This window comes from Arvicanthis niloticus, chromosome 11 (assembly GCF_011762505.2).
Source record: "Arvicanthis niloticus isolate mArvNil1 chromosome 11, mArvNil1.pat.X, whole genome shotgun sequence".
NCBI classification, from domain to species: Eukaryota; Metazoa; Chordata; class Mammalia; order Rodentia; family Muridae; genus Arvicanthis; species Arvicanthis niloticus.
Genome location: NC_047668.1, coordinates 60,222,416 through 60,244,899, shown reverse-complemented (window position 1 = coordinate 60,244,899; position 22,484 = coordinate 60,222,416). Strand labels below are relative to the sequence as shown.

General features: G+C 43.0%; 1 protein-coding gene across 2 annotated transcripts in view; it reads left to right on the top strand.

Moving 5' to 3' along the window:
* Nucleotides 1-50: 50 nt before the first annotated feature.
* The window catches only part of Znf512 (zinc finger protein 512), a 31,880-nt gene continuing 9,446 nt past the window's right edge, over nt 51-22,484 (top strand). The window contains exons 1-9 of one of the 2 annotated variants that reach the window (XM_034514258.2): nt 51-209; nt 772-830; nt 15,134-15,321; nt 16,166-16,270; nt 16,533-16,616; nt 17,244-17,368; nt 18,092-18,178; nt 20,450-20,548; nt 21,116-21,283. In XM_034514258.2, coding sequence (XP_034370149.1) covers nt 180-209; nt 772-830; nt 15,134-15,321; nt 16,166-16,270; nt 16,533-16,616; nt 17,244-17,368; nt 18,092-18,178; nt 20,450-20,548; nt 21,116-21,283 — 945 coding nt within the window. In that variant the 5' untranslated portion in view covers nt 51-179. The remainder of the gene's footprint in view (nt 210-771; nt 831-15,133; nt 15,322-16,165; nt 16,271-16,532; nt 16,617-17,243; nt 17,369-18,091; nt 18,179-20,449; nt 20,549-21,115; nt 21,284-22,484) is intronic. The other variant, XM_034514259.2, reaches the window with a different exon arrangement.

The following is a 22,484-nucleotide window of genomic DNA, read 5'->3' as shown; positions in this document are numbered from 1 at the left end:
TGAGTCTTCACGTGACTCCTTTCCCGCCGCAGCCCCCTCGGAAGCCGCTAGGCGGAAGTAGATGTTCAGAACAGGGCCAGTCGCCGGCGAGACCACATCCGGGAGAGGCGAGGAGAGCGGAAGTGGCGTTGGTCTGGCCGGAGCCCTTGGGTGAAATTGTTAGGCGTGGAGGGGGAGTGATGTCTTCCAGACTCGGTGCAGTCACCGCCGTGAGTTTCTTGGTGTGACCATTATACTTTAGAGATAGAACTGTCGGGCCGAGAACTCGCGGTCCTTTGCTTTTGTCTTATACTCAGAGTTGGGTTTTTTTCAGAGCCCATCGTAGGCCCCACCCTTTTATATCAGATTCACTTACCCCCTTTTTTCCCCCCATTTTTATTTTTATTGCCTATTCCTCGTATCCTTGGACTCAGTTCCTCGACAGATTGTTATTTTTTTACATTCCTTCAGCATCCCCAGTACCTCCCGTTTCTATATAATATATAATGTATATTATATATATATGTATATTATTTTTCTGTCTTTTCCTTTCAAGCCTCCATCTAGGATAGGGTTTTGAGAATGGGCAAAGCTGAAAGCTTTGCGTATTGTCAACCTGTCTTTACATTTTAGAAAAATACGATGGCACACGTTTCCTAAAAAGTGCCCCCTTCGGTCCATTTGAAGTAGTTACCTGGGACAGCTTCACATCTAGGTACAAGGGGGATTCATCTCTTTGTGGATGAGGTTCAAAGCTCCCTAGCACTCACCCGTGTGCTTGTGATTTGCTAGACCCCGGGACCCACATCCCTTAAGCAGCAGAGGAGCACCAGGATCGTGGGAGCTAAGAAGTAAGTGAGGTTTTTTGAGGACATTTTTGTAGTGCTGCTAAAGATGTTCTGTGTCTGCACTGTGGAGCATCATAGTCACCAGACAGGTGTGGCTTCTGGGCACTTGAGATGTGGCTAGTGCAATTGAATTACAAATTTTATTTTGTTTTAATGGACTAAAACTTCAATAGCCATCTGTATGTAGGTGGTGGCTACTGGATTAGGTAGTGCAGGTATCAGTCTAGTGTGGGGGAAAGAAAATCTAGCTTGCAATTAAAATGCAGTCTAATAAAAATGGAGTGTGTGTTTCAGTTAGTGGTATTCCTGCATGTCCTCTGCCCCCACATCACGTATGTGCTCATATTAATTTGATGGACTCAAGGAAAATAAAAATAGCTATAAGCAATCTTTAAATTTCCAAGCTACTGGGTTGCAGCACTGATTTATTATTTTGTGTAATGAATGTGCTAAGTTTGTCCATGGCTAATACAAAAGAAAAGATTTTATTAACTTGGACCTCCCTGGTGAGTTCATTCACTTAGATAACACTTAGGAAATGTCTGCTCTGTACCAGCTGTGTAGTAGGTTGGGCACCCAGGCATGAAAACAGAGCTGTGGGTTCAAGCGATGAGGTGGGTAATAGTGGCAACACAATCCAGTGTAACAGAAAAAAACTATTTTTCGAGGTAGGGGCTCACTATCTGGAAATTCCCTGTGACACTTAGGTTGGCCTGTAACTTGTAGTCCTCATGTGTCTGTCTCCTGAGTGCTGGAATCACAGGCCTGTGTCACCACATGTTCCTGTTTTTGTTTGAGACAGGGTTTTACTATGTAGCCCAGGCTGACTAGGAGCTTACTATGTAGCCCAGGCTGGACTTTAATTTTTGCAGTCTCTGCCCTCAGCCTTCCAGTGCCGGGATCACAGGCATGTGCTGTGCTTTTAATCTGTGCACTGCTAGTAAATATTTTCATAATGGAATTTAATACCACTTTGGGGAAGTGGAGTGACGATTTCAATATTACCAGAACATTCCACTCATAGACAGAGGCTTGAAGGTCAAAGAATAATGCAGTTAGCTAGTGAGGAGTCCCAACCTCCTGTCCCAAGAGAACAGAATTTGAACTGATAAAAGAAGTTTATAATAACTAGTTCTGTATTGGCATGGGGGATGATAGGAGGAAGAGGGTATTGTGGGTCATCGTTAAGGAGAAATAGCAGGAGCAAGGTCCATTAGGGCATGCTAAGATGCTGCAATTGTAATTATCGTGGAGGGGAAAGGTCACCTTTGAAGAGATGGATTGAAAAAAGTGTGAAAGCTGGCACCAAGACTATTTTACTCAAACCCAAGGAAGAAAGTGAAACAAGAAAGTGAAACGTGTGTGATTGTAACTGAATGTGAAACGTGGCATGTAATTATAACTATATCACAGATGCATGTGATGAGAGAAGGTGAGAGTTAAGAGGGGAAACAGGATGTCGACAGGTTTCTGTCTTTGGCAACAGTTGGATTTTGGATTCATAAACCAAACTGGGAATTTCTGAAACGAGATGTAACATTACCAACAAAATGAATGGGTTTGCACTTAAATGAAGAGCTGATCTGAAGTGCAGACTCAAGAATTACCTTCTGTGAATAATAATTGGGAACATGTTATTTTTTCCTCCACAAGATGAATGCATTCATAAGGTCTTCTAGGAATTTTTGTAAAAGCGGTGTGTGTGAGTGTGTACCTCGAGAAAATTGTTAAGCAGTATGAAAGCAAATGTGTCCGTCTCTTAACCAGGGTTAGAGTCGCTGGGAGTGCTCACCTAAACCCTTTAGACTTATTTATATGTTTGTCGTTCTCACATGAATGTGTGCACCACAGACCCATGGAGGTCAGAAGAGGCCATTGGATCTCCTAGAACTGGAGTTACAGGTGGTTGCGAAGCTCCATGTGGGTGCTGGGAATCAAGTCTGGGTCCACTGCAGAAACAAGTGCTCTTAAGCACTGAGCCTTGCCTCCAGCACCAGGAATACTCACTCATTCTTAATTATCTTCTTAGGAGATTGCAAAGTTTGAGAGCTGATGGTTTGAAGTGAGACCTGAAAAGAGAGGGAACACATGGAATATATTACTCTTTAAAGATAAGTCGAATAGGAAAAGACTACAAAGGATGCTTAGACAAACCAAAGGCTGCTTAAAAAATGAAATCTACATATTTGTACTTAGAAGAATGGGCTACGGAGCAGTGGTTCTCAACCTTTCCAATGCTGTGACTCTATAATACAGATCTTCATGTTGTGGTGACCCCCAACATAACATTATTTTCTTTGTTTCTGCATGACTAATTTTGCTACTGTTATGAACAATAATGTAAATATTGGTGTTTTTCAGTGGTCTTAGGATACACAAGTTTAGAACCACTGGGCTAGAAGCTCTTAAAAATTCTTAATCCGGGCTGGAGAGATGGCTCAGTGGTTAAGAGCACTGATTGCTCTTCCAGAGGTCCTGAGTTCAATTCCCAGCAACTACATGGTGGCTCACAACCATCTGTAATGAGATCTGATTCCCTCTTCTGGTGTGTCTGAAGACAGTGACAGTGTACTCACATAAAATAAATAAAGCTTTAAACAAACAAACAAACAAACTAAAGGTAGTAGCCTAGGTGAGACTCTTAACCATCTTGATTTAATCTGCCGTGCTAATCACGCTGATCCTGTGAACTATGGACATTGCCCCTGCTCACGCTTATTCATGAGACAGAAGATGGAGATTTCTAAGTCCTTGTTGATAGTAAAGAAATTGTTCACAAGACTTTTCTAAGAGGGATCCCATGGGATTTGTCTCTTAATGGCCTATTGGTGTTGTGAAGTCTTTATTAAATAGAGATGGTTCTTATCTTTTGGAATGCTGAGTTTCACCTCGAGGTCTGTCAACTCCTATTATTAAGGTGAAATTGACATATAGTAGTTGCATTTGCTTTATATGCACACTATGTTCAATATTGATATAAGAACAAATCTGTAAAACTGCAACCAGAATAACAGACATTTCTATCTATATCCCCAATTTTTTGTTGTTGTTTTTTGTTTTTCAAGAACAGGGTTTCTCTGTGTATCCCTGGCCATCCTGGAACTCACTCTGTAGACCAGGTTGGCCTAGAACTCAGAAAACTCAAGAGATCCACCTTCCTCTACCTCCTGAGTGCTGGGGTTAAAGGTATGCACCAGCACCACCACCTGGCTCCTCCCAATTTTTTTAAGTATTAAGTTTAACTTAATTTAATGTGTATGGGTGTTTTTCTTGCTTGTACATTTATACCATCTGTGGCCTGGTGCCCACTAAGGCCAAAAGAGGGCGTCAGATCCCTGGAACTGGAGTTATAGGCCGGTGTGAGCTGCGATGGGGATACTGGGAGTAGAACCTGGGTAAGCTGCAAGAGCACTGCTCTTAACTGCTGAGCTGTCTCTCCAGCCCCTCCAAAGTTTTTTTTAAAGACTTATTATTTTAAATTGTGTGTGTGCATTTGTATCTGTGTGGATGTTATGTAGTGAGTGCTGTATGTGCAGAGTTATGAGGGTTGGATTTCCTGGAGCTGGAGTTACAGGCATTTGTAAGCCTCCCAAATTGTGTGCCAGAAACTGAACCTGGGTCCTCTGGAAGAACAACAAATGCTCTTAACTGCTGAGCCATCTCTCCAGCCCTCCCAAAAGTTTCTTGTGTGCTTTTGCAGTCTGTTTCCCTCTTTACCCTGTCCCTAAGCACTGATGACCTGTAAGTAGTGCACTGTAACTGTACAGTGGTTTACATTTTCTACAATTTTATATAAATTCACATCTCATCACCTTGTCTTTAAAAAATTTTTTGCCAGAACAATAATTTTTGATTTGAAAGTAGTTATTAATTACCAAGTAGAATTCCATATGGTTACACCACAATTTGTGTAGCCTTTATGAAAATTCAGGTTGCTGGGCTATTTTTCATTTGGGGAATTACAGTAAAACTATGAGATTCATGTGTCAATCTTGGGTAGACAAGTGTTTTCATTTCACATGGTAGATACCTAAAATAGCATTAAATCCTGGGTTGATTGTGTCACATCACAGCATTGTGTTTAATTTTTTTATTTAAAAATTATTTTCATACTATTTATTTAGATCCTATTCTTCCCCTCTCTAAGTGCTCCCAGATCCTCACACCTTTCTCTCCACCCAACTCCATGGTCTTCATTTAAAGTCCTTTTGTCCTTTGACTCCTACTTTTTTTGTATGAATTAATGTTGTATCTAAGTACTGTGCTGAAAGTGTTTCTCATCTGTAGGAGCTTCCTGGTGGAATTTTTAGGGTCACTGATATAAACTATCATGTCATCTGCAAGTAAAAATACTTTGACTTCTCTTTCAGTTTGTATCTCCTTGATCTCAGATTGTCTCTTTGCTCTATTAAGACTTCAAGCACTATGTTGAATAGGTATGGAGAGAGTGGGCAACCTTTTCTTATTCCTGATTTTAGTGGAATTGCTTTGAGTTTTTCTCTTTTCTTAAATTGATATTGGCTATGGGCTTGCTGCATTTATTATGCTGAGGTATGTCCCTTGTATTCCTAATCTCTCAGACACTTTTATCATGAAAGGTATTGGATTTTATCCAAGGCCTTTTCTGCATCTGATGAGATGATCATGTAGTTTTTCTCTTTCAGTTTTTTATATGGTGGATTACATTGACAGGTTTTTGTATGTTGAACCATCCCTGAATCTCTGGAATGAAGCCTGCTTGATCATGGTAGATGATTTTTCTTATGTGATCTTGGATTTGGTTTGCAAGCATTGAGTATTTTTGCACGTATGTATTTAAGGGAAATTGGTCTGTAATTCTCTTTCTTGTTGGGTCTTTATGTGGCTTGGATATCAGGATAACTGTGGCCTTATAAAATGAATTGAGCACTGTTTCTTTTATCTCTGCTTGTGGAATAATTTGAGGGGTATTGGCATTAACCCTTTTTTGAAACTCTCTTAGAATTCTGCACTAAACCATCAGGTCCTAGCTTTTGATTTGAGGTCTTTTAATTACTGCTTCTATTTCATTAGGGGTCTGTTTAAATTACTTATCTGATCTTGATTTCACTTTGATAAGTTGTATGTATTAAGAAAATTATCCATTTCTTTTAGTTGTTTGGTTTTTTGTTTGATTGGGGTTTTTTTGTTGTTGTTGTTTTGTTTTTGTTTTGTTTTGTTTTGTTTTTGTCGTTTTTGAGAGAGGGCTTTTCTCTGTGTAGCCCCAGCTGTCCTGGAACTCACACTGTAGACCAGACTGGCCTCAAACTCAGATCTGACTGCCTCTATCCTGGGATTAAAGGTGTGAGCCATCACTGCCTACCTGGAGTACAGGTTTTTAAAGTATGGAGATGAAACTGGGAGACTTGGACTTGGAGATATGGAGGTAGTGGTGAGGGTCTGCATTAGCCAGAGTGACCTAGGGTTCCAAGGAATGCTTGTTGGGAGTTGAGGGCTGGGATAAAGCAATTTATTGGGGGAGAAGGAACTTAGGAGGGGAAGATCTGTGTGATCAACTGAAAAGGGAGAGAGTGAAGGGGTGGAGGGAGGCCGCAGCGGGTGGTTGCTACAGAGCAGGGAATAAGACTGAGGAATTGGTTTTGGAAGAGCCAAGGGAGAGGTGAAGAACTGCAGTAACCTACCTGCTCCGCTGGTTGGAGTGCCAGAGGCCTTTGTAAAAATATTCACTTGTGTTTCTTCTTTGTGTGTGTGTTGAGTAAGTGCAGGTGCATGAACATGTATGTGTGCCTGTGGAAGCTAAAGGTCCAAGATAGGTGCCCTCCTCTATTTTTCAGACAGAGTCTCTCACAGAGCCTGGAGCTCAGTAATGTTTAGACTGGCCAGTGAGCTCCTGGGATCCAGTTGACTCCTCCCCTTCCCCCATTGCTAGAGTAATAGATACATTCATCCACAACTGGCTTTTGTGTGTGTGCTGGGGATTTGAACTCAGATCCTCATACTTGCACAGCAAAACTTTATCCACTAAGCCAGCTTCTAAGACTGCATCTGGGTTTTTTTATTTTTAAGGTTCCTATTTAAGAAACCTTTGCCTCCCATGATTGCAGAGATTTCTCTTTCATCTAGTTTTTTCTTGTTTTGTTTTTTGTTGTTATTTTGTTTGTTCATTTGTTTTGAGTTTGGATTTGGCCAGGAGCTTGCTATGTAGACCAGGCTACCCTCAAACTCAGGGAGTTGTGCATACTAATCAAGCCCTGGGCTATATTCTTAGCCAAGGTTCTCCATTTAATGCTTATTTCAAAGAATCAAGAGTTTCTCTACCAGTACTGGAGAGATGGCTCAGAGGTTAAGAGCTCTGGCTGCTCTTCCAGAGGTCCTAAGTTCAATTCCCAGCAACCACATGGTGGTTCATAACCATCTCTAATGAGGTGTGATGCCCTCTCTGGTCTGCAGGCACACATGCAGGCAGAATGCTGTATACATAATAAATTAAAAAAAAATTTTTTTTTCCTAGTTTGTACATTAAATTGTTTTTCCTTCTTTGGTTAAGTATGCTTTCTTAAAGATGTCTTTAACTGACCTTATGTCCTTGACTTTGATCCTCCTGAAGGGAGCAGTTAGAGCTTTGTGTTCCCTCCCAGGTGCCCTGCTACTTGTCTCACACCCTAGGATAAGTGCATCTCGGTTGCTCACTATACAGTATCTCCAGTGTCCTTTATGACTTCATTTTCATCTGTGAATTATTTAGGAATAGGTTATTAAATTCCTAAATATTCGAATATTTTTGTGTTTTGTTTTAGAATATCTTTTTGTTTTGTCTTGTTTTGTTTTGTTGAGACAGGGTTTCATTGTATAACAGCCTTGACCGTCCTGGATTCACTTTGTAGACCAGGCTGGGCTCAAACTCAGAGATCCACTTGCCTCTGCCTCTGGAGCACCGGGATTAACACACCTGGCTTGTTTTAGAATATCTTACTACTCTTAGTTTCTAACTTGATTCTGATACAGTCAAAAAACACATGGTGATTTTCCTCCCTTCGATAAAAAAGTTAACTTTTTTTAGTTTTGGTTTTGTTTTTCGAGACAGGGGTTCTCTGTGTAGCCCTGGCTGTCCCGGAACTCATTCTTTAAACCAGGCTGGCCTCAGAAATCTCTCAGAAATCAGCCTGCCTCTGCCTCCCAAGTGCTGGGATTAAAGGCATTTGCCACCACTGCCCAACAAAAGTTAACATTTGAGACCCAAAATATACTCCATTTTGGTAAATACACAACATGAACTTGAGAAAAATGTATATCCTTAACACAGTATTTTGTAAAGCTACTGGCCATGAGGTATTCTGTAAATACTAAAGACTAATGATATGATTCAGATCATTTATTTCTTCACTGAAGTTTTATCTTATTGTCCGATCAGTTGCTTGGAGAGAGGACTGTAGTCTTTAAGCTTATGGAATCGTCTGCTTTGTCTAATGCTGTCGGTTTTCAATATGTGTAGTTTAAGGCTCTATTATTAGATGTTGCAACACATCATTATGTCTTCTGAATAATCTGACATTTTGTCATTAGGAAGCCTGTCTTTTATATCTGGCAGTACTCTCTGTCCTGAAGTCTGTTTTATCGAAATTAAAATAGCCATCACAGTTGTCTTATGTTTGGTGATTACATACTATAGTTTCATTATTGAATTTAAAAATGTGTAGGTGTGTGCTATGTGAGTATGCGTATGTGAGTATAGGTGCCTGCCAACAGCAGAGGCATCAGATCCCTCTGGAGCCAAACTTACAGGTAGTTGTGAGCCACCTGATTTGGGTACTGGGAACCAAACTCAGATCCTCTAGACCTTAGCACATACTTTTAAATCAGGAGCCATCACTCCAGCCCCGTTTTTTTTTTTTTTTTTTTTTTAATATTACAGGTCACCAGTAATAGGTAGCATATACAAGTATGATATCTTTGTCTTAGGTGTTTTACTGCTGTGAACAGACACCATGATCAAAATGACATTTAATTGGAGCTGGCTTACAGGTTCAGAGGTTCAGTCCATTATCATTAAGTCGGGAACATGGCAGCATCCAGGCAGGCATGGTGCGGGCAGAGCTGAGAGTTGTGCATCTTCATCTGAAGGCTGCTAGGAGAAGACTGGCTTCCAGGCAGCTAGGAATAGTCTTAAAGCCCACGCCCACAGTGACACACCCACTCTAACAGGGTCACACCTTCTAATAGTGCCACTCCCTGGGCTAAGCATATGCAAACTATCACAACTGGAGTGTTTAGCCCGAAAGCATTTGAATTAATATTAACAGGGTTGGATTTGGGTCTTCCTTCTTATTTTTGGCTCTCTGTCTGTCTATGGTTTGTTTCTATACTTCTTTTGGGTCAATTGAATGCTTAGGGTCCCTTTTAAACTGTTAGTGTTTGTACTGTTAGTGGCTGGATAGATAGATAACTCTGGTTAAGAGTGCATACTGCTCTTGTAGAGAACCTGAGTTCAATTCCCAGCACCCACATTGGGGAATCTGTACATTTTTTCATAGTCTATTTAGAGTTAATGTCTGCTTCTGCTTAAATGTAGAAACCTCACAAACTCATAGATTCCTTCCTTCTCCTGTCACCTACCCTTATATAGTCATTTTGGATGTGTTGTCTACATATAGTCTACTGAAAACCTTATAAACAATGTTAACATTTTGCTTTAAATGATTTGTAAAAATGTTTCCCAAACTGTTTGTGCAAGCATACATTCTCATATTGGGAAAGCAAGATGTGCACATCGTTCCTGTCTGCTGTTGCTTCCTTCCTTCCTCCCTCCCTCCCTCCCTCCCTCCCTCCCTCCCTCCCTCCCTTCCTTCCTTCCTTCCTTCCTTCCTTCCTTCCTTCCTTCCTTCCTTCTGTCCTTCCTTCCTTCCTTCCTCCCTCCCTTCCTTTCTTTGTTTCTTTTTTCTTGCCTGCTTTCCTTCCTTCTTCTTCCTCCTCTACCTTCTTCTCCCCTCTTCCTCCTCCTCCTCTTCTTTCTCCTCCTCCTCCTCCTCTTCCTCCTCCTTTCTTCTTCTTCTTCCCAACCCTCAGGCAGGGTTGTACTCTGTAGCTCAGTTTGAACTTGAGACACTTCTCCTGTCTTACCCTCGTAAGTCAGGGATAATAGTTATGAGCTATACATCTGGCTGTCTGCTGCCCCTTCCTTCTCCCTTACCCCTTCTATTTAATTCATCTATTATTGAACTGTCACGATGGCCCAGTGGGTAAAGGCCGAACCTAAAGACATGAGTTCAGTTTCTGAGATCCATATGGTGGAAGGAGAGAACAAACTTTTTCTACACATAACTTTCTCCTTTTTATGTAGTCCAGGACCCAGGAAATAATGTCCATTTCTAGGGTGGATCTTCCTATCTCAATTAGTGAAGTCAAGATAACCACTCACGGGCAGGCCCAGAGGCCAGCCTAATCTGGATAATCTGTCACACAGTCCCTTTGGTGATTCTCAATCCTGTCATTTGACAGTATTAATGGTTAAAACTCTACCCCTTGTCAACTTGACCCAAACACATCAAGCATATTTTTTATCACATTTTTTGTTTGTATATGTGTGTACATGTGTGAGTACCAAGGTACATGTGTGGAGGTCAGAAGACATCTTGCAGGAGGAGTCAGTTACCACCACCATGTGGATCTTGAAACTCAAAATCAGGTAGTCATGTTTAGCAGTATCGAGCTTTACCTGCTGAGCCATCTTGCTGGCTCCCAAACACATCAGTCTTAATCCACACTCTTCTGCTATTTGTCTTCATAGGTTCATGCTACCTCTTAACACAAAAATATACTCAGTCAAACTTCAAAAGTGTCCATAGCCTAACAGTTCTGAAACTTCTAGGTCTCTTGTGACATTTCAGGGAATGTCTTAACTCTGAGCTTCAGCATGATTGAAAACAGGTTACATAGTTAAAGCATGAAGGTATACAAAGTAAACATTCCCAGTCCAAAGGGAAGAGTGGGAGCATAGCAGTGATCAGACCAAGACTGAAACCCAGCAGGGCAAACACCAAATCCTGCATCTCTGTGTCCAGCATCTTGGGATCATGATGGAATCGTCTGGGTTCTGGGGGTGCCTTGAGTGGCTTCTTCCTCCAGCTTCACCACCTGTAGTCTACATCCTCTAACTCCACTCTGTGCCTCTCACTTGCTTTCCTCTCTGTAAGTCCTGTGTCTTTACCTTCACAGCTTCTCACAGTGGGATTGTGGGGCCTCCATCTGAGAGCCTGACCCTGCCACACATTGCCAACTTCAGGGTGGATTTTCCCACTTTGATTAACCTAATCAATGTAATCCTTCATAGGCAAGTCTAGGCTAATCTAATCTAGAAGGTTCCTCACAGGTATGCCCTCACATGATTCTCCAGCCTCTTGAGTGAAAACTCTCACAATTAGCTTACAAAAGACCAGGGGATGGCTCTGTGGTTAAAGTGCTTTCTGTGCAAATGTGAGGACTGGAATTTGAATCCCCAGAAACCCTTGGAAAAGTTGGATGAGTTTGGTGGCCCACCAGTAATTCCATCAGCTAGCTCTGGGTTTGATTGAGAGACCCTGTCTCCAATGAATGAGGTGGAAAAACAATTGAGGACTGTTTTTGACATCAGGCTTGGGCCTCCATCTACAAACATGTATACAACACATGCAATCACACATGAAAATGGAGAAAGGAATAAATCTGAATTTACAAAACAGTAGACTTCCATATGTCATTTCCATACACCCTTAGGCTCAGTGAATCCCATTCCTCCTCCTTCCGCCCCCACCCGGAACCAGCTTAACCCTTTCCACCCCCAGTAGCCGCCGATTTATTCATTCTTCAAACCCAAGTCTTCCTCCTGCAGCCTGGTCTTCTGGAGTGATTTGCTCACACATTCTTACAGATCTACTTGATAAGTTATTTGTCTGATGGTGAAATGAGCCAGTTCAAGCCAGATTCAATTATATTAAATACAGGTTTATTGGCCTGAAGGACAGAAGCCAGGGAAGTCGCCAAAGGAAGGAGGTGGGGGTTAGGGAAAGGAAGAACGCTCTTTCTAATTTCTCCAAAAATTTCTAGATTATATAGGGAACAGCATCTTTTGTGGGAAGGGCAGCCCAGCCTCTGGGCTGGAAAGTTCAGGGTTGGGGGAAGGGCATACTGGGTAGAGAGTGAGGAATGTTAGGAGATCATGGAGGCCAGGTCTGCTTTGATCTGTAAAATATGCACTTAATCCCTGTTTCATGGCCATAACCAAACTTCCAAAACCAAAATCTTAATTTTTCTTCCTCTAAGAAATATTACTGTAGGAACTTTTCACTGAAGCTAGAATTCTGAATTGACAAGTCTTTTCCTTTAAGATTTTTAAAACAGGCTGGAGAGATGGCTCTGATCTTCCAGAGGTCCTGAGTTCAATTGCCAGCATCCTCATGGTGGCTCACAAGCATCTGTAATAGAATCCAACGCCCTCTTCTGGTGTGTCTAAAGACAGCTACAGTGTAGTATATACATAAATAAAATAAATCTTTAAAAAGTTTTTTTTTTAAAAAAAAAACAGTATTGAATGGCCCACTGACTTCTTCATTTCTCTTGGGCATCCATGACCCTATGGGTCACTGTTTCCTATGTTATAAAATGCTGCTTTTCTGAGGCTAGGCTCTAGTTTTGTTTGTTTTGTTTTGTTTTTTAAGACTTTTGTCTTTCATCGTTTCATTAAAATGCATATAGCTATGCTTTTCTCTGAGTAATCTTACAGTTAAGCTTCTTGAATCTTTCAACTTATGTCTGTCAACAAATTTGTTTTTTTTTTTTCCAAAACCAGTTTTTATTTTTTTTTCCAAATGTGTTTTTGTGTGGGTGTGTGGAATCCATGTATATGCATGTGTGTATATGTGTGTGGGGGCAGAGACTAATGTGTTGTCTTCCTCGCTCTCCATCTTCTTCATCGATTTAACTGTGAGGGAGTGCTGCTGGAGAGATGACTGAGCAGTTGAGAGCGCTTGCTGCTCTTGACCAGCACCTGACTTCTAGTCCTAGCACCACATGGTGGCTGACGGCCATCTGTAACTCCTGTAGTTGTAGGGATCCAAAGTCCTCTTCTGACTATGCAGATGCTGTGCACACAATGGCGCGAATACATCATCTCAAGCAAAACATTCAGGCTCTAAATAAAGGTCTAGAAAAATGTGCTGACATTTTGGTTTATTTTAGTGGGGCGGTGGTCATTACCACCTTGTGAGGATGTTAGAGCAGAACCTGCAGCAAAAGTTCTTTCCTTTTTCTATGTGGGTATTGGGGATCGATCTCAGGTAATCGGGCCACACTAGGAGAACTGCTGGATACTGAGTGACCTAGAAGAATGTGTGATACTTTGTATTTTCTTAGTAATTTTTCTTTCTTTCTTTCATTTTTGTTTTTGTTTGTTTGCTTGCTTTGTTTTCCAGAGAGGGTTTCTCTGTGTAAAACTGGCTATCCTGGAACTCACTCTATAGACCAGGCTGGCCTCAAACTCAGAAATCCACCTGCCTCTGCTTTTCAAGTGCTGGAATTAAAAATGTGCACCACCACTTCCTGGCTCAGTAGTTTTTCTCAATGAACAGTGTGATTTAGAAATCTGAGTCTACAGCTCAGAGGAGAAGGGGGATAGGGGAAGGATTGTGGGAGAGGGTGACTGGAAGGAGGCCAGTGAGCAGAACATAAAGTGAATAAGTAAAAAAAAAAAAGAAAGAAAGAAAGAAAGAAAGAAAGAAAGAAAGAAAGAAAGAAGTCTGAATCCAGCTGTTAGGGGGTGGTTTTGTACACTGTGTATTCACAGCTGTTAGGGGGTGGTTTTGTACACTGTATATTCAGATGTTAATTTCTGTGCCCAGAAATCTGATTGCATCTCTGGTCTCAATGTTGTGTAAAAATCGTTTTCTGTTATCTCTGATTGTTTAATAAAGTGCTGATCAGCCAAAAACTGGGCAGGACTTCCAGTCCCAGTTGAGAGATGAGAGACAGAGACAGAGAGAGAGAGAGAGAGAGAGAGAGAGAGAGAGAGAGAGAGAGAGAGAGAGAGAGGACACACACACCACACACACGGACAGACAGACAGACAGACAGACGGATGGATGGACAGGCACAGAGAGAGGAGAAGTGTGGAAGGACCAGGAGGAATCACCATGAGGACACATATGGAACAGAGGGAGTCTGAGCAAGACTCAGATTCAGATTGCAGGTAAAGGATCACATGGCTAGCACAGGGTTAGAATAGGTGAGTACCTGTCCGGTTATAGGGCTCACAACTTGTTAATAAATTTATTAGGTCTCTGTGTTGTTTATTTGTCAGCTAAAATGGGGTAGAGTGGTCATAGGAAACCCTGTTTTTATTTGGGAGCAAAAGGGGTGAAGCAAACCCCTCATAATTACTTTTTTATTAATCATTTCATTCATTTACATCTCAAATGATATCCCCCTTCCCAGTTACCCCTCCACCAACCCCCCATCCCATGTCCACCCTCTCCTCCCTCCCCTGTGCCTCTATGAGTGTGCTCACCCACTCTTCCACCCTCTCCCACCCTACCGCTCCAACATCCCCCTATGCTGGGGCATCAGGACCCCACGGGACCAACGGCCTCCCCTACCATTGATGTCAGACAAGGCCATCCTCTGCAACATATGTATCTAAAGCCCTGGATTCCTCCCTGTACACTCCTTGGCTGGTAGTTTGGTTATTTCCCAGGATTCTCTCTGGCCACTTCACTAAGACAAGATTGCATTGTTTCTAAGCTATGAAAGTAAAGGATTGTGTTGTAGAAGTAGAGCAGAGCCCCTTATCAGTGTTGGGAAGGGAGACAGGAGGAGGAATGGGAGGAGGGGGTTGGGTCAAACCAGAGTCCACAGACTATACTTTTCCTTTGTGCTGAGAAGCTTTTTGATTATGGTCCTTCTATCAAAGAGACAGGACAGATGGGATACATGTGGTTATATTTCCAAGAAGCCCTATCACTCTGCCTACTCTGTCTTCTCAGAGTAGCCTGGGAAGGCCCGGGCTGCAGAGGGATCAGTTGTGTAGCCTGCTTATTCGGACTGCCTTGGGTGTAAGAATTGTACACACTGTGTTGAATTGATTTGTCGTTGTTATGTTTTAACCCGTGTTCTGTTTTGTGTGTATGTGTTTATTTTATTTTATTTTTTGCTTTTTGTAAACAAAATAAAAACCAGTCTTCATAGTTTTGCACAAGTTGGTTGTGCAAACATAACGTGGTTGTGTTTTTACAATACAAGAAAAATTAATAGGAAATGTCTCCAGCTTCTTCTCTGTGGTGCATGTCTTTGTGTTGTGTCAGTAATAGGACCCAGTGCTCCATAAAGGATAATAGCTTCCAGTACACCATCCCTCATGAGGACTCCTTGAGTGGCTCGTCATCCGCCTCCTCGTGTGAACCAGTGAGTGACTTCCCGGCAACCTTCCGAAAATCTACCTACTGGATGAAGATGAGAAGAGTCAAGCCTGCTGCCACTTCACAGGCTGAAGGTATCCATTTCAGATTCTCTGTTCTGAGACAGGAGAGTGTTATCTAGTGCACTTGGAATTTTGGTATGGCGTGGTTGTTTATCAATAGTGATTAGATGAGATTTTTGTTTGACACAGGCTTTTCACCATGTGGCTTAGGCTGGCTTCAAACTCAGTGTCTGGTTTAAGCTAGCATCAAATGTATTATGACCTCCTGCAGTGGCCTCCATGGGATTTCACCTTCTTTTTCTTACTCTTTTGTTTTCCTCTGATTGTGAGGATGTGAGGGCTGGGTAGTGTGTTGTCGTGGCAATGTATGCCAGGAGGTCACCGTCAGTGATTGACTCATAGGTGTCTTTGACTCATAGGTGTCTTTGTTGAGTTCTGCTCCTGTAGACCTAAATCATAGTCAAGAGACATGTTTAAGCATAAGGAAGATCTGATGGTTTCTGAGGGAAGACAATCTCCTGAGGAGAGGGAGACTCCATGAGTTAAAAACTGTTCACACAGGCTGGAGAGATGGCTCAGTGGTTAAGAGCACTCACTGACTGCTCTTCCAGAGGTCCTGAGTTCAATTCCCAGCAACCACATGGTGGCTCACAACCATCTGTAATGGGATCTGATGCCCTCTTCTGCTGTGTCTGAAGACATCGATAGTGTACCCACATACATAAAATAAATAAATCATTCTTTAAAAAAAAAAAAAAAAAAAAAAAAAAAAAAAAAGTTCACACTAAACAGTTTGTCCGAGCTGTTCTGTGAGGAGCACTTAGTGGTTATCTGTGCCCTGTGGTACTGTGATGAGGTTTCAGAGGCAAGCCAAGTGGTCATTTACAGACTGCTTTGTTGTTGTGCGGAATGTCAGCTGCAGGTGAAAAGGAAAAGGAGAAGGCCAAAGGAAAAAGGAAAATCAAGCAGGAAGAAGATGAAGACTATCACGAGCTTCCTCAAAAGAAGCACAAGCTGTATGGTAGGGTCCTGTGCTGTCTGACCTTCCGTGGGAGAGCAAGCTTCACCCTTTAAGTCTGGAGGGAGAAAGCCTTTGCTTTGGAGGCTTGATTGGCTCTGGAGTCCCTAGAATTTGAGCAGTTGGGGGGGGGGTATGACCATCACCGCCTTCTTGTACACTTTTATTCCATCCTGTGTGAAAGGAGGTTGAGGGAGTGGGGGCTGGTGTGCTGAAGAGAAGGGGGAGGGGATCTGTAAGATTTCTAAGTTTCCATCTTATGCAGGGAGGAAGCAGCGGCCTAAAGCTCAGCCTCACCCCAAACCCCAGGCTCGTCGGATTCGGAAGGAGCCGCCAGTCTATGCAGCAGGTACTCATCTCTGAATATCTATGCTATTTCTGTAAGGGATGAGGCTGTCACCTATTTCTCCCTCCTTCCTCCCTCCCTTCTTTCTGTCTCTGTGAGAAATTGAACCCAGCACTTCATTCCTGATGGGCAAGCATCTACCACCGAGCCTCACCTGCATTTTATGGGAGCACAGCTGCTGCTGGTTTGGAGGTCACATAGACTTAAGTTTCGGCACTGGGTGCCTTCTGAGCTGCCTAGGTCTGTCCCATGTACAACCCTGGGCTTTCTTGTATCTAGACAGGGAGTATTACAATGATGAAATTTAAAATGACATAAAAACATTTAGCATGGTCTCAGGCACATGAAAAAAATCTGAGCAATTTTGTATATCTCAGTATCTTTTTCTTACATAGTGGTCTGGAGAGTTGCCCCCAGTTCTGACTCACTCCTCTGGACTTGGGAGTGAGCCGCAGATGGGTTTTTCATGGGGAAATGGGCAGACATTTCTGAAATGAATGGAAACAAGTTGGAAGCCATATACTGCAAGAGTATATTTATTGTCATCTGCCGAGACAAACCACTTACAGTCTTTCCCTCAATTGTGGACTTAATACTGCAGATTACAGTGTCCTGTTCTTTCCATTGTAGGCAGTATGGAGGAAAAATGGTACTTAGAGATCATGGATAAAGGCAGTGTGTCCTGTCCTACCTGCCAAGCAGTGGGGAGGAAGACTATAGAGGGTTTAAAGAAACACATGGAAAACTGCAAACAGGTTAGCTATTTTGTGGCATCTCATGACTGTTAGGATTTTTTTTTCCCACTTAAACTATAGACATCTGGTATTGTGTGCAGTCTATTATAGCTAATTAGGGGTAGCATTGTGCATTAAAGAAACAGACTTTGCATGTACAGGCTTGGGTTTGCATGTTTATTTAATTGTACTATTAGTTGCGTTTTTAATGTGTGAATGTAGAATGAAATGACAACTGCTTTAATGTGTTCATTATTTTATACCACTGTGAGCAGATACCTGAGCCAAAGAGCTAAAGGGAGGAGTTTGCTTTGCCTCAGGGTTTGGGAGGGTAGAAGCCTGTCAGTGGCCAGGAAACCATACTGGCTTCAGTGGCTCTGCAGGTACCAGACACTTGTCAGAACTTCTCACAGGGTGCTTGAATCAGGACTCAGAACAGGAGGGAAGCAGGCCATAATTTACAGAGGTCCACTCCTAAGTGACCCTCCTCCACCAGCCAGACGCACGCCCTCCCCCCCCTTCCCCTCCCACGCTTCCTAAAGGCTCCACAACCTCTCAGAACAGTGACACCAGCCAGGGACTCAGTGTTCCACAGATGAGCCCCTGGCAACATCAGGTTCAAGCCATAACACAATGAGAAAGTAGTGACACGTGCTGGTGACTGGCCAAGCTGAGGGTGATTGGTGACTTTCTGTTTCTCCTTTGTACATTTAGGCTCTGAGCACTGACCTCTTTTCCTTTCAGGAAATGTTTACCTGCCATCATTGTGGGAAACAACTTCATTCACTGGCAGGAATGAAGTACCACGTCATGGCCAATCATAATAGTTTGGTAAGAATTTCCTCTGTTCTTTGTGAGCCTATATGATGGTTATATACACACATGCAGCCTATGTGATGGTTATATACTCACATGCCATACAGACACACAGATATACATATATACACACAAACACACAAATACACAAGGACACAGTGCACAGGCCTGTACAGTTCTTCTAAAAGAAACGTTTTTTAAAATTAATTTTTAAAAATACAAGAGATGTGGGGAAAGAGGAATCTTTGTCCACGGTGGTGGGACTGTGAACTGATTGAGCCACCATGTAAGTCAGTGTGGAGATTCCCTCAAAGCCAAAGGTAGAACTACCGAATGACCCAGTTACATCATTCCTGTGCATATAGCTAAAAGACTATAGGACAACATATCAGATACTTGCACACCCAGGTTTATTGCTGTATAATTCATGAACACCAAAATTAATGTAAAAATCCCTCCCTTCTGTCCTTTCTCCCTCTTTTCCTTCCTCAGGTTTCACCCAGGCTTGTTTGAAATTCACAAATCCAGACTGGCAGTGAATTTGTAGCAATCCTCTGCCTCAGCTTCCTGATAGGCATGAGCCTTTGGTCACTGTTTTGAGAGCTCTATTGTACCCCTGGCTGGCCTCAAACTCCCTGTGTAGCTGAGGCTGACCTTGAACTCCTAATCCTACTGAGTCTCCCTCTCAAGGACTGGGATCGTAGAAGTGTAGCACCATACCTACCTAACTGCCTGTGAGAATTCAGATGTTCAGTTACCACGTGAGAATGCCCAATCCTTTGGTCATCAGGAAAAGGAGTATTCAAATTCTGGCAAGGGGCAAAGCAAATGTTAAAAGGACACAGTGCACAGGCCTGTACACTTCCAGCTCATAGAAAGCTGAGGCAGAAGAATTGCTAGTACAAGGCCATCTGGCTGGGCTACATAGTGATTGAAAAGGCGATTTTTTTTTTTTTTTTTTTTTTTTTTTTTGCTTGGAATGCTAGGAATGAGAACAACAGGCTGGGCCCCTAAAGAGCTTGTGAGCAAGAGCTTGTGAGCAGTTATCCACGGAAGGAAATACACTCACAAGCATCAATTCCACTTACCCACTGGGGACCACAGACAGCAGGATGAGGATGTGTGAACAATAGCTTGTGTCAGCTCAGTGAAAACAGCAAAGACATCTCTAGCAGATTAGAGGGTGGTGCATGCAAAAGACAGAGAGTGAGTGCGATTGGGATACATTGGATGAAATTCCCAAATAATCAATAAAAATAGTAGGTTAGGAGAAAAGTAATAAATCTTTTAAAAAGAAAGCAAAAGAAAGAAATATCCTGGGCCTGATTTGTCCATGTCTACAGTGCCACCTCCGTTTTGGTATCCTTGTGTCAAGTGAGAGACTAGACATTTTCAGGCTTTGAGGGCTGAGGGGAGCTCTGTGGAACCTGGGGAGGATGAGGTATCTGGTAGAAGGTTGTAACATAGGAGATCTAAGGCCTGGCTGCAGATATGACCACTGGGAAGTCCTCCTGGGTAGCCCAGAACAGAGCAAGAGAAGCTGGCCTCTTTTTTGGGTAGGAATTCTTGGGGTTGGGTAGAGGGAGCACTCCACCACTGGAGTCTTCTCTGCTGTAGAGAAGCATCTTGGAGATTCTAGGCTGGATGTTGAGGCCATGTGAGGATCTTCCATCAGCTCCTGTCGCTGCATTCAGAGCATTTGTTGTTGGTGCTGCAGCAAAGGATGTGCAGGCTGGTGCCCAAAGACACATGCCCACACTTGGTACTCCTTCATGCTGCTGGGAGGCCCAGGTCAAACAAGCCTGTAGCCAGGGCAGCAGTCCATCCTGAAATACTTTTCCAGTGCATGCTGCTGATCCTCACTGTAGATCTTGGCATGGAGATGCAGAGATGAGGAGCCAGTAAATTCCTGGCTTTTCCATCTTGACTGGTGTTCTGTGTTTGGGTATCTTCTACTTAGTACAGGTAGTTCAGTGAAGCTGGACCTGACTCTAGTACCTCATAGGAGAGTGTGTAAGACTCTTCATTGGTGGAATTACATAGGATGGATTTTTGAGCTGGACCATAGGTATTTGTGTATTTAGGTTATCCTGTACTGCGTGCAGGGTAGAGAGCAGAACTCGAGTATCCATTGTATTTACTTCGTGCCATCCAGAAAATGGAACCAGAACTTGGACTCAGCAACCTCAGTATAGCTCATAGTTCAATTCTTGATTTTTCTGGCGGGAGGGGGCTGCTTTGTTTTCTGTTCCATGAATCATGTTCCTCTGTTTCTTTTGTTTCCAGCCAATTTTGAAGGCAGGAGATGAAGTAGATGAGCCAAGTGAGAGGGAACGGCTTCGAACAGTTCTAAAGAGAATGGGAAAGCTCCGGTGCATGCGTGAGGTGAGAGCCAGGGCGGCAGACCCCACCCTGGAGCCAGGTCTGTCTTCCTGTTGGTCTTCCCCTTGGTTCTCTGCTTCCCTTTCATGTTTCTTGCTTCTCTGCCCCTGGTGGCATAGAGTGGAACCTACTTTTCCAGGGCTCTTGCAGTCATTAATAGTTCTTTATTTTTTTTTTTTTTTTTCCTCTCCATAAGTATATCCCCCTCATCCTCTTTTCTCGAGGGGGCTTTTTTACCATCATTAAGTGTGATGAATATGATTCTCGTGAGCTCATTCCGTGAGGAGGTTGATGTTGCTGGCTAGATAATACCGGGATGGGATTGGGTCACATTCAAGAAGGAAGCTCTGACCTGGAGTAGGTGTGTGGTTATGTTTGCTCAGTGATTACTGAACTGATTAGCCATCTGACCTATAGGCAGGATTACCGAGGAGAAGGAGGGTTGTGCCAATGGGAAATGTTGGTGAGCGCTCTTTTTTTTTTTGGTTTGTGGTGCTTGGTGATTTCTGACAAATTTAGGGATCATGTGAAACATACACAATTCTAACATGGCTTCTTTCCTGCGTTCAGAGTTGCTCCAGTACCTTCACCAGCATTATGGGATATCTGTACCATGTTAGAAAATGTGGCAAAGAAGCTTCGGAGCTGGAGAAGTTGGCCCTGAAATGTCACCAGTGTGGGAAAGCATATAGGTCAAAGGCTGGGCTTGCATACCACATGAGGTCAGAGCACGGGCCTGTGAGTATTGACTCTTCTGTAGCCATTGAGGGTATATGCTGTGCCTGTGGCTCCTACCTGTGTCTTCTGTGTGTCCTTGCTTCCTCATCTGCGTCTGGTTTTTGTTGTCCGTGGAAGGGAGGGGGTGACAGAGTATGATGGACATGTGTCTCAGTTACCAGCGCAGCTCAAGGAAGTGCTTAAAGATTTATTTATTTATTTATGTATTTATGTGTTTATTTAATGTATTCAACATTGCTCTCTTCAGACACACCAGAAGAGGGCATTGGATCCTATTACAGATGGTTGTGAGCCACCATGTGGTTGCTGGGAATTGAACTCAGGACCTCTGGAAGAGCAGTCAGTGCTCTTAACCGCCGAGCCATCTCTCCAGTCCACAAAGAAGTATTTAATTAGGCTCATGGGTTCCGTGCCAGAGCATCTGAGAGCTCACATCTTCATCTACAAGTGGAAGGTGGGGCATGGAGGGGAGCACTGACTGGAAATGGCAAGAGTGTTTTGAAACCTCAAAGCCTGTTCTCCAGTGACACACCTCCTCAAACAAGCCCACGCCTCCTAATACTTATCAAACAGTTCCATCAACTGGGCACCAAGTATTCAAACATCAGATCTCATGAAGCCCATTTTCATTCAAACCACCACAACATATGTGTGTTTTCCTGTGTGTAAACACACATGTATCTGCAGATGCACACACATGTATGTGCACATGTGTGAAAGCCTGAACTTGACCTTGAGCATCTTCCTTGATCACTCTATCATGTATAGAGAAAGGGTCTCTTGCTGAATAAACCCAGAGCTTACCAGTTCCAGATGATCTAGCTAGCCAGCTTGCCTTTGTCTCTACCTTCTAAGTCCTGGAATTATTGGTGGCCTGCTGTTCCCACCCAGCTTTTATGTGGGTGCTAGAGATACAAACTCCAGTCCTCCTGCTTATGTGACAGGTTCTTTATCCACTGACCATCTCCACAATTCCTAATTGGTACCTTTATTTTACATGAATGAATATTTTCCCTGAGTGTATGTATGTGCACCATGTTGAGTGTCTAGTGCCCATAGAAATCAGAAGAAGGTGTCGTGTCCCATAGAACCGGAGTTACAGATGTTGTGAGCCACCATGAGGCTGTTGAGAATCAAACCCTGGGGCTGGGCGGTGGTGGCGCACGCCTTTAATCCCAGCACTTGGGAGGCAGAGGCAGGC